The sequence below is a fragment of the Dermacentor silvarum genome, chromosome 7, assembly GCF_013339745.2.
Source record: "Dermacentor silvarum isolate Dsil-2018 chromosome 7, BIME_Dsil_1.4, whole genome shotgun sequence".
Lineage (NCBI taxonomy): Eukaryota > Metazoa > Arthropoda > Arachnida > Ixodida > Ixodidae > Dermacentor > Dermacentor silvarum.
The window spans coordinates 45,571,561-45,586,907 of record NC_051160.1 but is presented as its reverse complement, the minus strand read 5'-3'; the positions used below and the strand labels follow the sequence as shown (position 1 = coordinate 45,586,907).

At 49.1% G+C, this 15,347-nt stretch overlaps 1 protein-coding gene across 1 annotated transcript in view; it reads right to left on the bottom strand.

The window, feature by feature from the left end:
• Positions 1–13,932, bottom strand: part of LOC119457987 (alpha-actinin-like) — a 96,608-nt gene extending 82,676 nt beyond the window's left edge. Inside the window, 1 exon segment of the mRNA XM_037719776.2 lies at positions 13,427–13,932. Coding sequence (XP_037575704.1) covers positions 13,427–13,528 — 102 coding nt within the window. The 5' untranslated portion in view covers positions 13,529–13,932.
• Positions 13,933–15,347: the final 1,415 nt, after the last annotated feature.

Genomic DNA, 15,347 nt, shown 5'->3' with positions numbered 1-15,347 from the left:
ATTTATGCTTTGTTGTTCGGCACTCCGGGACAGACGTTCTACGCGCGAGAGAAATTGACAGCAAGCTTGGGAGGAAAGAAACGACGACCCCGCAAAATGCCACACGATCCAGGCTGAACGCGCGCAAAGGCAGCGCTCGGGAGAAAGAGAGAAAGAGAAAGAACGAAAACAAAAACGACCGTTAGGGCCACGGGGTTGGCATGCAGACGAACGAACGCCATCGACCGGCAGACGATCGCGAGTCTTCAATCAGAGGACACCTATATATGTACGCCGATGAATAAAGCAGCTGCTCGTTGAAGAGAGTTATCGCCCTGGCGCATAGAACAAGGCATCGTTTATCAAATACGCCCAAGTGCCATCGCGATCTCGCAGGAGGACGTCACCGCGAAACTACGACGCAGGCAAAGCGGTGACGACTGGGCGGAGGCGGTTCGACGTTCGAGAATGCGAACGCGCTGAAACGCGCGAATATCACGGAGACACGACCGTTACTGGCACGACACAAGTGAACTCCTCAATACGTCGCGCGTCGCTAGAACACGACCGCTGGCTGGCTACAGCGGTGCTGCATCATAGTAAAACCAGAGCGTTGCATTGAGCGAGAAGAGTTGAGCTACATTAGAAGTGAAAAAGGGAGAAGTGACGACATCTCAGTAAACATCAAAGAGAGATTCGCTTATCACTAGGTAATATAGTGTATAGTGTCTAGGTAATATAGTGAGAAACTCTATGCTCGAGCCGGTTGCCCAAGAACAAAAACATACCGTAGCAAATATTCGGAACTAGATGAGGCATGTGTCTGCTGCAGCAAAAATCCGGAGACCACTCGGCACATCCTGATGGAATGCGAAGGGATTCCACCCAGTGAGAACCGTAGGTAACGTATACACCTTCCAGAAGCGCTTGGGTTTAAAGTGGACGGAAGCGTTGACCGGTCAGCAGTCGAGATGAGTAAGAGACGTTTAGAGTACTGGTGGAAAAAAAAAGCAGGGAAGAGATTGATACGGCCGCATCTCTTAGTGATAGGTAGCGTACATGGTAGATTTTGAAGGAAAATGAAAAAAAAAAAATTAAGGAGATGTATACGAAGATGCTAGATGAAAAACATGTATAGCATACCTGATTAAATCAAGCAGGCTAGGGGACTATTTGTCACTGCCCCGTTTCAAAAGGGAATGCCATTAAATCATCATCGTAACGATCATCGAATGGAAACAAAAAGGACCATGGAGATTTACACAAACGGCAAGAAAGAAATCGGGCCGGAAAATGTGTATGATAACGCAAAGGGCAGTGCCTTGCTATTTGAGGCCTGAGCTGGCTGCGTGAGGACAATAACATAGTGCGGTAAATATGCGCCACAGGATGAGGAATGTGTGTACAAAAAGAGAGAGAGAGGGTGAAAAGGAGAGAGAAAGCCCGTAAACGACTCGGCACATCGTAATGAAATGCAAAGATATTCACCCAGCGAGACCAGCATGGAGAGTCCACCTTCCAGAAGCATTTAGATTCAAGGCAGATGGAAGGATTAACTGGTCAGCAGTCGAGATAAGCATCGAGATAAGCATATAGATAAGAGTATTGGTGGAAAAAAAAAGCAAGGAAGATATTGATATAACCGGAGCCATTGCAAGCGTACGTAACGGTACAAAAATAGCGACGGAGGTTTTAAATACGAAAGCTAAGATCGAGATCAGATCAGCAAAAGGCTAGATGGCGATAGATGTAATACCTGATTAAATCAAGCAGGCTATGTGACTACTTGTCCCCAACCCGTTTCAAAGGTGATGCCAATAAACACAATCATCATCATCGAACACTGACACAATTCGGTTTCTGACGCAACACAGCACACTCTACAGTTCCACTCGATTCGCCCAGCACTAGTGTCGTGCGGCTAATTAGGCGCCTTACACGTGGAAGTACAGCTGCACGTAATCACGGTTCCACCGGAAGTGGTATAGAGTCACTAATGAAAATAGCTCATTCTGGTTCAGTACCAGTTCCGTGCTCGTACAGAACCGCCCCGGCACTTCCTGCACGAAGCCATGCGCTGTGTGAAACGAATGGCGACGTACAGACGACACCATGTTGCACTTAGTGCAGCGCTGAAGTGAAGGCGAATCGAATGGAGCAACAGTAACAGAAGCAACAGCCGGGCATTTCCTGCCGTCTGCTCTACGGACGAACCTCATGAACAGACGATATACACAAAACAGCACCAGAAGTACAGCGCTCAGCAATTTTTTTTTCTTTTATTTCGAAAGTTCGCCCAACGGCATAAACTATTAAACATATAAATACAACGCGATATACTCGGACAACATGGCGGCCGACACTTTCTTGCGTCACCGGTGGGCGCTGGTGACACTAAGATGACGCATTTTTGCGTCACGTGATAGCGAGAATCTTTTTGATGCATCGTATCTGCATTCGGCCCCCTCGGCGATCACCGGTGGCGCAAAAAAAGTATCGCGTTTCAAATCGCTCAGCGCTGTACACTGTAGCAGAAGTAACAGCGGGCCGCGTCCGTCTGCTCGAAGAAAGGTGCGTCGTCTGCACACCGCGCCGAACGGAATAGGAAGCTGCGCACATTTCGCACCCAAACGACGCGAACGCGCCACTTTTATGAAAGCTCGGGCGAACCTCCCCGCTCTGACGACGATCGCGAAACGTGAGGCCATTTCCGCGCGCCGGCCGCTATAGCTGCGTTTCGAAACACGAAATCGATGTAAATAACAATTCGCACGCGAGAGCGCGCCTGCCTGCATGGGGAGGGAGGTGCGTTAGAGCGTCGTCACGCTCTGAATGGCAGGAGGTCAAAGTCAAGGTCACATTCCACATGTTGGCACCACCGCAACAGCAACGCGGAGTGCGGGTGGCTCTATTGGACCGGATTGCATGCCGAGGTTGGGAGGAGAGAAGGGAGGGATGTCGCACCCCAAACCCACTGCGTCGATCACGCGACATCTATACAGAAGCGTCGCGTTTGTTTCGAACCTTCATTTCCTCCTATGCCGCTTTTGTCTAAAGCGCGTTTGCTTTCACGACGTTCTGCATTGTTCCCACCGGGTCCATCGCATTCCGTGGCGCAGAGACACACGCGGCGCGCCAAAAACAACACGCGCTATAACGCACACGATATACACACACGGCGCAGCAAGGCGTATATATGCCGTATATGCAGATGTGTACGGGAATAGCTCTATATAGCCGTTCTGTGGCTACAAACGCCGGAAGCGTATGATAGCGCGAAGCTCGTCTTCCTCCCATAGCGAAAGGAGTATACGGTACGTGTAACATTCCCGGCGAGCCGAAATGCACGCGTGCATATATTACTGGCCGAGCGGCGAACAGACGTTCGCGGTTAAACAATCAAACTTGGCGCGGTGGGGGCTCTGCATTGGGCTGAGCGCGAGGTCGCGAGTTCGACTGGCTGGCGGCGGCGCTAGCTGTGGGGATAAATGGTAATATATATATATATATATATATATATATATATATATATATATATATATATGAAACTGTGTATTTGGTGGTTTCTTAGCTTTCCTCTTGCTACGCCAGGTGTCAACACATGCCTTACTGGTTTGCTTTGCCTCCTCATAGAGGGCGCAGGAGTTTTGAGGCGCGGACATAGAAAAAATCTATGGAGGGTAGACATATACAGCTCCACTGTAAAGAAAGCGTCCGCGTATGACGACCAGTCAGGCTAGTCATCACATGACGAAACAAGACAGGAAACGAAGCGTGTGCCAATCGACGTGCGCTAAACGCGCATTAAATAGCAACCAGTGAATAATTTTTTTTCAATGCATTTATCTACATGTATTTGACGGAAAATAAGGTTGACTATACTGGCGGAGAAAATGAAATGCAAGATTATTTAATTTAGCGACGACGTCTGTACACAGACGTGAAGCCACAAACTTCAATGCACCGAACGTTGCTTAAATAGACGCGCCAAGTACACCCGACTCTCCGTGCTAAACCACTGGATCGTTAGCGCTTGAATTTAACCATGTTTTTGCCGTAAGGGCGACAGATGGCGCCACAATTCCGTTGCAGTGAAAGCGACACGTTACGAGTGGCAATCGCCACATTCACTCGGATTTACTGTTGACGAAACTGGTGAGGTAATGCCCCCAAGCGTGGTATTAAACTAAGCACACCGCAAAGCGTGCCATATCCGTGCAAAATTTGAGCGTGACCAAGCCAGCGCGGTTCAGCATGAAGGGTCATGAATCATTTCGGATATAAAAAAGCGCACGTAAAAACCAGGACGGACAGACAGAACGACACACTTCGATGGTTTGCATAATAAGGAAATGCTGTTTCTGCAGAACATACATTCTTAACTATTACTTAATGAGAGCGCTGTGGCAACTCGCGGTCACGTGTGCATATTTGTGCTTGTTTATACGCGTGAATGCGTGAATAAACCATTCGGTTGCGAGTTCAGCGCTGGTGGTGTGTGTCGTTCTATCTGTCCGTTCCACGTTTTCTTATTTTTCCCCCTTTTTTTATGTGCAGTCTATCTGAAACGAAGCAGTACTAAGTCGCCCAAGTCGAAGTTTTATTGGAGTCATGTATACAGCTGGCGTTCCTATATATGCAAGGCTCAGTATATACGTTTAAGTATTCGGACCGCGTTCTTGTGCAAGAAATGTTTCACAACGATGCTATGCAAGTCGAATCTTTAGGTGCAACGCGTAGTCCCTCTGTTTATCGATAAATAATTTAGTCAAATGCTCGTAATTTATGGCGTCGTCGCCACATCTACCTTTTCCCTCCGCGTTTATTTGTTTTCTTTTTCGAATTATCAAATCACCGCTTGTGGATAGACTGACCTTATTTTGATGGGCGAGAAGTGTAATATGACCATTAAGGCTTAAGCCTAGAAGACAAAACTAAAAAGCAACGCTAAGTCAGCTGGTAATCATTCAAAACTATTAATTTGGCGCAACAAACGTCGACTATTACTGGAGGAAATGAAGGCACACGTCCCCTGTTTTGAACTTCGCGCCAAAGCCTGGCCACTGGCACTCAGTGCGACGTCGCGGATTTCAAAGCATTCACACATATTCCGGACGTTTGCAAAGTTCGCAGAACTTTCTAGGCTGAATTTCTGGTTCCTACGTAAAACGTGACGTAGACGCGAGGAAACGCTGTCGAAATACATGACGTCACGGCGAACTAGTGCGGGAACTTCACGTCGGCGTCGCCACCTATACGTTTCTCTCAATTTTACGCCTTGTTCTGGCAACACCAAGGCCTCTTCTGGCGGTGGCCATTTCGTCATTGGAGTATATCGTACAGCTTACAAAGCTTATATACAGCTGAAGTCGAAATTCCAGTTTACAGTACCCCTAAACGTTTCTCTTTCGTGTCGTGCTGGATTGATGCCCGACCTTCGACTGTATATTACGGCATACACACAAACACGTGTGCGCATTCCTCCTATATGCAAGCATAAAAGGATTTCCAACGACCCGCAAGTAAGCGCCACGGCACCTATCACGACGGTCACACACGACGGGAGCCTTATATAGCTGCAATGCACCGAACCGTACACTTCATACCGTGGCGATTCTGAGCGGTCCGCCGACTCCGGAAGCGATGCAGCTGCGCGATTTGCGCCGTGACGCGTGCATGAACGCAAGAAAAACAACACGGCACAGCTACAGCGCTGGCAGAACAAACTGCGCACAGATTGGCGCCGCTTTGTTTTCCGTGCGCTGCGTACGCAGATGGTTTTTAGAGAAGCGCAACGCGACGCCGCCACGCCCTCGGAATCTGTACAATAAACTTTTTTTCAAGTTTACTGCCACAGAGTAGTTTTTTCACGGCTAACAGGGCACTACCACCGGTCTATAGTTGGCAAGGATCCATGGCCATGGCTGTAAAACCGGGCAAGGACAGACGGAAACAATGAGAAGCAGACGACACGAGCAGACGAGAGCAGACGATAGCTCGTGCCGTCTGTCTTTCGTGTTTACGTCTGCTTCGTGCAGACCATATAGCGTCGCATGCAGAGAGTTAGACCGTGACAATATCCGCGAATCAAGGCTAATCTGCGAGTATAAGAAAAGCCACTGGCAGACGCCCTTGTCATCGCGCGCGACCCTGAAGGAAATTAAGTCTAGCGACTCTGCACTTTCCAAGGTGACGACTGTACAGTGCTCGTCTAAATAACCAAGGGTCATAGAAGACAGCATTGCGTAGTCACGGAAGGTGACACTTGCAGAGCCGGATCTCATCTTACGGAATACCAAGAGCTCCGTGAGTAAGAATTGCATCCGTAGGCCGGATCACGTCACATCCGTACGTTTGCACGCCTTACGGAAGCAGATGCGACCGAGGAACTCGTAAGGATTCCAAGACGTCATGTTTATTATCTGTGTCCTCCCGGTGAATGCAATTCCGACTTCCAATACGCATCCCGAACAAGCGAAAATCAGTCGGACTAAGAAAGTAGAAGGTGATTCACGTTGCCGTATTTTCAGTCAGTTATCGCTTCCATCCCTATATCCTCAACTGTCTCGTGGACTGACGCAGCTTAGTGGCTTCCTTTAGCGACATGTCGAGAGGCACTAGCCAAAGCTGTGACGCTCAAAGGTTCGCCAACTGTATATGCACCGACATTACTGAAAATAAAATCACCGGACAGAGTTCGCTGCTTTTATGCCCTGAATGAGCTGTTTTTGCACGCACTTGCCATATAAGCATCCATTTGTGCCGTCGTCTGCCACTTCACAATGTAAAAGCAAAAGGACGAGCAGGCGCTGGCTGGCACTTCAGACTTTCGCTATTGTCTGCTACTTCACCGGCAAGACAGACAGAAAAAGGCTTCAGCAACAACTTTTGACGTTTCTGAACGCAGAAGCAGCGTCGTACTGCATTCAGCCCCGCGAACCTATCACATAACTATACACCATAGAGCATACAGGCACTATACAGTCACAAGCCTGTATACTGCCAAGCTGCACAGAAGTTCAAAGTAAACCGGAGCAGTGAATCGGAATACAGTGAATACCATCGCGATCGCGAGGCGTCGCCCGTAACGACAGGACGCGAAAGGCCTAAATCTGGACGTGCCGTCACCTTACAGCCGAGCGTAAGGAACGGGTCAAGAATGACGAGCGCGGTAGTCTTCTGCTACTTTCGGTGTCGTCTGTCACTTTAATACTTTGTGTTATAACGATGCCTAAAAGACGAGCAGACGACGCGTCAGCCCCTTCTGACTTTCGGTATAGTATCGTCTGCTGTTTTTCGGTGTCGTTTGCCTCGTTTTAGAGCGATCGCTAAGGCAAATAAGGCGTGCAGACAACGCCTTCTGCCATACAAACTTCTGGATTATCGTCTGCTACCTTTCGGTGTCCGTCTGCTACCGAGCGCGGTAATCTTCTGCTACTTTCGGTGTCGTCTGCCACTATACTTTGTGTTATAGCGATGCCTAAAAGGCGAGCAGACGACGCGTCAGCCCCTTCTGACTTTCGGTACAGTATCGTCTGCTGTTTTTTTCCGTGTCGTCTGCCTCGTTTTAGAGCGACCCCTAAGGCAATGCGGCGAGCAGACAACGCCTTCTGCCATTCAAACTTTTGGTATACCGTCTGCTACCCTTTCGGTGTCCGTCTGCTTACTTTTCCAACCGTTTCTCGGATGCAGAAGCAACCGGCGAAAGCCTTCTCCGCGAGACGAGGCAGAGCGGAGAGAGCCCGTACGGACTCGCTGCCACCCATCATGGAGGAGGGCGCACCGTGTCATCCGAGCCGGGCCCGAAACCAAGCAGAGGCGAGCGAGCGAGCAAGCAAGAGAACGAGCGGCACACCGCGGGGTCCTCCCCACGACCAAATCGGGAACGGAACCGCGGGCCAAAACGAGTTGGCTGCGAGGGAGGAGGGGTAGGTGAGCCGCTATAGCGAGAAGGCTTCGGAAGCCAGCCACCGGACGGAGCTCCAAGACGGTGAAAGGGAGAAGAGGAACCGCGGAGGAAACACAAAAAAGAAGACGCGAGGAGTCGTTTTCGCTTCCGTTTGCCACACGCGCTAGCAGCAGCGCCGAAAGAGACGGACACGCAGACAAACAGACAGACAGACAGACGTGAAGACGCCGGCCGTTAGGAGACTCTAGCGGTACTGGTTGCCACGGAACATCCACGGAAGCCGCGGACAACCTCGCCGCGACGCCGTTACATTTGCGCTCGATACACACCCCGTCCCTGTACACCTCGGTCTTTCCACCTTTAATACCCCGCTGAAGCTATATAAACCTCAAAACCGTGTTGCAGTCGCGAGATGTTTCCGGGGCGATTACGAAGTATCGCCACGCCACCTGCGAAATCTGGGATATTCTATACACTATAGCGCAAGAATCGCCGTCTAAAGTATTTTGCGCGTCGTAGTTTTGCGTCGTCTACTTCGTCCTTCGAGTCGTTTATCCTACGAAGTGCACGCACAATTCTGTGCCGAGTCAAGGCACATGTTCCCTGTATAGTTAAGCGGTAGTTAGGTGGATAGCGGTTCCGAGAATGCGTCAACTCCGTCAACAGCGATTACGACTCATTATCGATTGACCCAAGGAAACTGTACTCGTAGGTTATGCGTTCACCACGCGGTGATCACGAAGCACCGCCAAAGAAGCGAGGTCGCCGAGAACATGGCGGCCGTGACATTCTTTTTAGGCGTTTGGAGAACGCGAAACCTCGGACTTCGAGATCGGTTTCCGTTATATTCCAAGGGAGCCGTCGCCTAGGTGGTGCCGGCATGAACAACCACTAAGGAAGTGCAGGGTGCAGTAAGGCAGTGTATCAGGGTGACGTGTGGGTCGGGCCTCTGTTGAGGTCGAGAAGCCGAGTTTACGAAGACGTTGAGCATAAAGAAATCGAGAAAACCTGTACATAGGGGGCAGTGCAATTGCTTTCCGAGGCTCGAGGTGGCTGCCGGAGGAAAACCGCGCCGGAGAAAATATTCACAACAGGATGAGACACGCGTATCAGAAAAAAAAAAAAGAAAAGAAAGAAAGGGCGTCGGAGTTCGAACTCGGGACCAACGCCTTTCTGAAGCGGTCGAAAGATGATCTCGTATTCTCAGAAAACCGTGTCGCGGTTTCATGTGTAGCTTCCTGCTACACAGTCAGGTGGATGACAATTTTTTTCCTCTCTCTCTCTCTCTCTCTCTCTCTATATATATATATATATATATATATAATTGTTCTAAGTATGTCGCTTCGCGACTTCTCCCGACTTCAGAAATCTATCGAATTTGGATCGTAGCGTGCCGAAAGCGCACTTTCCTCGAAAAAAAAAAAAGAAAGTAAGAAATAAAAAGAAAACAAATATAGCGAAAAAGACGTCAAACGTAACAGTCACATCGAACGTGCGTCCAAGGCGATGAAAAGGCGATCCGCTTTCTCGAGCAGCATGCACGAAGCGGTTCATCTCGTGGCCACCGCCAGCGGGGTTGAAGTTTTACGGGCGCCGATAAGGTTAACGCGCTGGTCGACGCAACACACTTACCGGCCGTAGCGCGAACGTGAGAGCATTACAAATTCACTCGAGTCCTTGATCATTGATGGCTGACGTCTCCGGTCTATATAGCTTGACCGCAAAGAAGCAGACGACCGCGACACCGTTACCAGGCGCTTCGCGGACGCAGCAGTGGTCGCGTAGAGTGTTACTGTAAGTTCATTGATCGATTGATTGACTGATTGATTGGATTTAACGTCCCATAGCAGGATATGAGAGTCGCCGTAGTAGAAAGCTACGGATTTGTTTCAACGACCATCTGGTGCTCTTTAACGTGCATTTAACTGTAAACACACACACATGCGAGCGTTTTTTTTTTTTTTTTTTTTTTTTTGTCGTCTTTCTTTTTTCGCTTGCATCGAAATGAGGCCGTCGAACCGGCAGTGGAACCCGGTACCTGGCTCTGCTCGTCAGTCAGACCGCTGTCGAGTCACCACAGTGCTTTTACAGCAAGTTACAAGAGAGGCAAAAAAAAAAAAAAAAATGACAAGAGCCAACACAAGATGGATATTCAACTTCGATCATCACTGGCTGACACGTGACGAGCACACGTATAAGTGATCGTGTTCCCGAAAGCATCGCTACCTTTTTTTTTAACTTTTTTTTTTCATTTCGCAGCAAACATTAAGCATGTTAAACAATGTTTCTTTAGGCAATGATGCACGGTGTCATCAAAGTTGTTGATGCACTACCGGTCAAAGAGCACTCGCCACGTCTTAAACTGGAATGACTGAAAGAGTGGATGAATTTGATTGATTGGAGGCTTGATTGGTCAGAATAAAACACGAGGCCTATAAGCAGGGCAGCATAAAAAAAAAAAAATCCATAACACTGAGTAGGAGGAGTTGGAAGGCGGGTGTCCGTTTTTATTTTGACCACGTGGGGCTCTTGAACGTACACACAAAGCACGGTACACCATCGATTTTACATCGACCGAGAATAGAACCTGAGACCTTGTTCTCAGCAGCAGACAGCCGAATATCCAGAGTCATCGCAGACTAGCGACTTCGGCTTAATTACGGCCGCGTGAAAGTATACGCAGTCGATCACTGTCACAGCTACAAGCGCCGCATAAAAAAAAAAAAAATTAAAGACAAAGCCAATCTGCTGCACAAAACGGTTCCGAAATTTCCAAGAAACACGCACGCGCCAGTTTCATTAGTGTTTTTTTTTTTTTTTTTTTTTTTTCTTATCTACGAAAGCCATCAAGAGCCCAGGCGATAAGTACCGCTTCCCGATCAAGCCGGATATAAAAAGCGCATAACAGCGCCAACAAATTGACGTCAAAGCCGGGATGCATCGCGCCGTTGAGCATGATCGCACTGATCCGCGACCAATATCGAACTATTTAGTACACGCCAATAAAGGCGTCAAGATGCGACCGGAGTCGCCGTACTTCCCTTTTCACGACTCGTACGGATACAGCAAACTTTCGCTGTAAATGGAATTGGAACCACGCATGTCCAGCGCGTAGTCGAACCGACGAAGAGCCGTCGACTTAACTTCGCTATTATACAAAAAATAACGTTTAATAAGAAGCTCCTTCGTCCAAAGTGCGTTTTTAAATGATTCCGTTCAGCCTAAGGCAGCAATCATCTGAATTATCTCATCGCAAATGTGGGTTTAATTGACGTCTCGTAAGCGCGTGGGCTACATAAAGGATATGCCGCAACCAAAGATATTGGGCATTTTATTATTATTATTAAACAGCACACAGAGCACTTGAACATATGATACTGCAAGCATTTTTCTTTCTTTCTTTCTTACGAGCTTGCCTTGAGTGCACACCTTTTGTGAGTACACACGCACTTTACAAACGTCAATTTACCATTAGACGCAGCACTTACGCAACAGCGAACTTGGAACAGCACTATAACTCACAGAGCAACACACTGCTTTTAGATCACAGTGACTTTTCGAGCGCTGTTGCCAATTTCGCCCCCATCTCTCCGCCTCTCCTTCAGGAAAATGTCCGAAAAAACTTGCTCGAAGCAGGTATATACCCATCTGGTGTTCTTTTCACAATCAGAAGACTTCCACAAGTACGGTCGGAGACCGAATTTTTCTCGTCGTAAGACTTCGCGAAACATTCGCAATCAGAAAAGCTTTAGAACGGGCTCGAATTCGTATAGGACTTTCGGAACATTCGGGAAAGTCGGCAGGTATGCATGATACGGTAACATTCGGGAAAGTCGACAGCTATGTATCATACGGTTTCGTTTTCCAGTAACCTGCGCTGCGCGGCTTACTCCAATAGATCACGCTCATGCCTTCCGGCCACCGGTATCCGAAACAGGGCTACACACGGCTCTTTCTCTCACCCCATCCCCCTTCCCTTACGGTGTCTGCACGTCGCATTTCCTGAACCGTAGTAGTAGGTAGGCAGGAGACAAGTCAGGGCCGACAGCCACACGGCGCACATTTCGTGCGCAGAGTGAAAGCTGCGGCGTGCCTATCGGAACCGGACATCGACAATCCCCCCCCCCCCCCCCCCCTTGCCTCCATCTCACCGACGGGCGACAGAAGCTAAAAAGTAATAAGAAACAAGGTACCGATGGATTAAAAAAAAAAAAAAAAAAAAAAAAAAACCGAGCACTCGCTCGACTCTCCCGTTCTGTTATATCACCAGTCCGCGCACGACCGAAGCAAAGCGAAGGAGGTTCTTTTTATTTTTCTCTACAGATCTGGGTCAGAGCATCGCGCCGGCGCATACGACGGAAAGCTACATCCAAACGCACTTTTTCCTTGCGTCTTGGGAAACACGAGCAACATAAAAAAACAAAAAAGAAGGAAAGAAAGTGGCGCTCTTCGTGGGCACGCTTAAAGTACGCACGGTATGTGCTTTCGTGTCTCTGGAAGAGACATGCCGTCCCTGCGTGTCTGTTTACGTTTCTGTCCTGATCCGTCGATGCAGACCGGATCGCAAAGCCAGGATGGTGTAGACGGCGTAGCGGCGAACGCATAAACCCGACGCCAGGGGAGAACGTACTAGTTTCTTTCGTGAACCAAAACTAACCCGCAGTGACCGCTCCGAGAATGCAATTCCGTCCAACAAAACAACGATCTTCTTGAAAAGCTGGACGCTTGATGATCCACCGGGGAGATTGCCGCCACTGTTCGGTAGAGCAGACGACGCTCTCGCCTTCGCATATTTTTCGTACGTCTGCGACAGAAATTCTCGCACTTTTCTGAAAACAACGATCTTTTCTGAAAAACAACGATCACCTTGAGATCGACGGAGACGCGGCCATTCCAGCCATGCGGTTTTCAATCTTCCCGCTTATTATATTCGCGAAATTCGAGACACAGCAGACGAATTTAACTTCACGCTGAGCAGACGACGGCGCAAACCGCCTTCTGCTGCTTAGCGCGTCTGCAACGAAAAAAATATGCCGTGGCTCCAGAAGCCACGCAAAAAAAAAAGAAGAAAAAAAGAAAAACAAGATCGTCCTCGACCACCTTGGGGCGAGGCAACGCGATCCGTTAGGCCTGTGCGCTTGCTACGAGACACATTTGGCTGCGTGCTGCCGCCGCCACGGGAGCGCCGGCGAGGGGTCTTTTAATCGCCCGCCCCTGCTGCTGCTGTTGCTGCCGGGGCGCCGTTGACGTGTTTTGACGGCGGCTTCGCAGGGTTCGCTCGCGCCCACGCTCCTCGGTGCAAGCCGAAGGGCAAAACACTATAAGGGTAACGCTTCGGTCGAGACGGGCAAAACGTGCGACAAAGTTTCTTTCGGGGATGACATCGATTCCCGAAGTCCACGATATACGATAGCAGCTAGCAAGCGCAGGCGGCTTCCCAGACACAAGTGATGTTCCGCGTTATCTGATACGGCAGCGACGATTCTTTTATCCATCCAGGTAGCCGCGGCGATAGACAACTTGAAAAAAAAGACTCACCTTGCGTTGCTGTTTCTCCCATGCCGGATCGAGTAGTCCCTCGCGCTCCCACTCCTCTTCCTGTTCCATGTAGCCGTCAGAGTACGGACCCCCGTCTCCCATCTTGAATCGCAAGCACTGAGGAAGCAAGTCGCGCCGGCGGCGGTAACAAAAAACTCGCTACTACAAGCACAGAGGGACGGCGTCGACGGCGATTTCCGCGCAACACTTAGTCGCTGGAGTCGGGTGTCGGTGTTCGCGGCGTGTAACGTTTAGCCGAGCTTGGCCGGAACTCGATCGGCGCCGAAGGGCGGCTTCACTTCTTTTCGTCGGTCGTCTGCGGGCAAGTTATCTTCAAATGTCGCGCACACCGTCTTTTTTTTCTTCTTCCTTCCCGGCCCGGTCGAAACAGGCGCTCGCTCGGCTCGCCTGAGGTTCCTTCGGCGGTCTTGCCCGTTGGATAACCTTCCCGAAGCAAACCGCGGCCACCGGCCCGAGTATATTTAGGGCTTTTCGTGAAAAAGCATCTCTCCAGTCTGTGCCAGCCAATGGGAACACACAATGCCGCCATCACGTGTCGGCGCCAGTGGCGCCATCCCCCGAGCTTACCGCGCACTCAAAAGCGGCGGCGGCGCCGCTCTGAGTCACGTGACCAGGGTCACCATAATAGGACTCGCAGAGCACCCTCAACCGTGACTCACCGCCGCTGCGCGCACTCTCTCGCTCGCCTGCGTAAGCGCGTCGACCACGCGGCACCGACCGTCGTCGTCGCTACCGTTTTTTCTTTTTTTTTCTCCGAAGCTCCTGGCGTTCGCGTCTGGCACGAGCTTTCTTGTCGCCGTCGAGCGAACGACGCCTCTGGACCGCTTATCGTAAGACGATAGAGGCACATTGAGCAGCGATAGCACCGATATCTACGCCGTTCTCCTTGTTGTTCCGATCAGTTCGCTCACTGGCCTCTTCATTCACTTGAACTCCAGTGCTCCAGTGTGCTCATGGCCGCGTTTAATGTTCACTGAACCCATTCGATGCGGGCTTTTTGCTGCATAACTCGCAGTTCTGTGCACAGCTAGATTAGAGCGAGATTCTCAATGGTTTGCCCCACTCAGCAATAAAGCGTATGCGAGAAGAATGTAAGGGTCCGGCCTACCAGAAGCAGGAGGACGGGATTGGTTGTTGGTTTCCTCTACGTATGACCCATGTAACCATTATGAGGGATAGTCCGCATGATGGGATTAGAAAGAAAATTAATAATTTTTTAAAAAATAAACACCGATGAAATGTTTTGACAAAATGAAACGAAAAGAAAAATACCATAAGGTTTTCTGTTGTGCTACGTTCGCTTCTTATTTTCTTTCTTCCTTCCTTCCCCCTCCCCCCCCCCTTTTTTTTTTTTTCTTCTATGGAGTCTGCAGGAACTTGGAATAAAATTATCTAACTTTGAGGCATTTACTGACATTGCATTTTGTGTCTGGTTGCAAACATATATAGGATGTATATATGTAGGCCTGATTGTAACTCGTCGTAGAGGGACAACAACCTACGCTTACATGCTTACCGATAGTCTTTAGACCATGGATATAAAATTTTATAAATATAACCTGTGCAAGATAGCGTAATTGGAATCCTTGAGCTGGGTTACTTGAAAGTGGCGGACATTACTCGCACGAGAAATGGGAAATGTTTAATCGAAGAATTAACGAACATTCACTAAATGTCGTCTTACTTAATTGCTTTACGACACATATTGCAATTTACGAATTGTAGCCGGTGTGTTCGCGAGGCGTATCCACTATAGGAATGAATTTCCCGAATGAGTATCGAGATGTTCATTTTCCAAGGCTGCGACGAAATACCTGGGCGTTCCAGTTACTTTTGTGCTTCAATGCATAAAACGGTGGTTTTGTAAACAATATCATTAATTTTTTTTAATCGTAAGTTC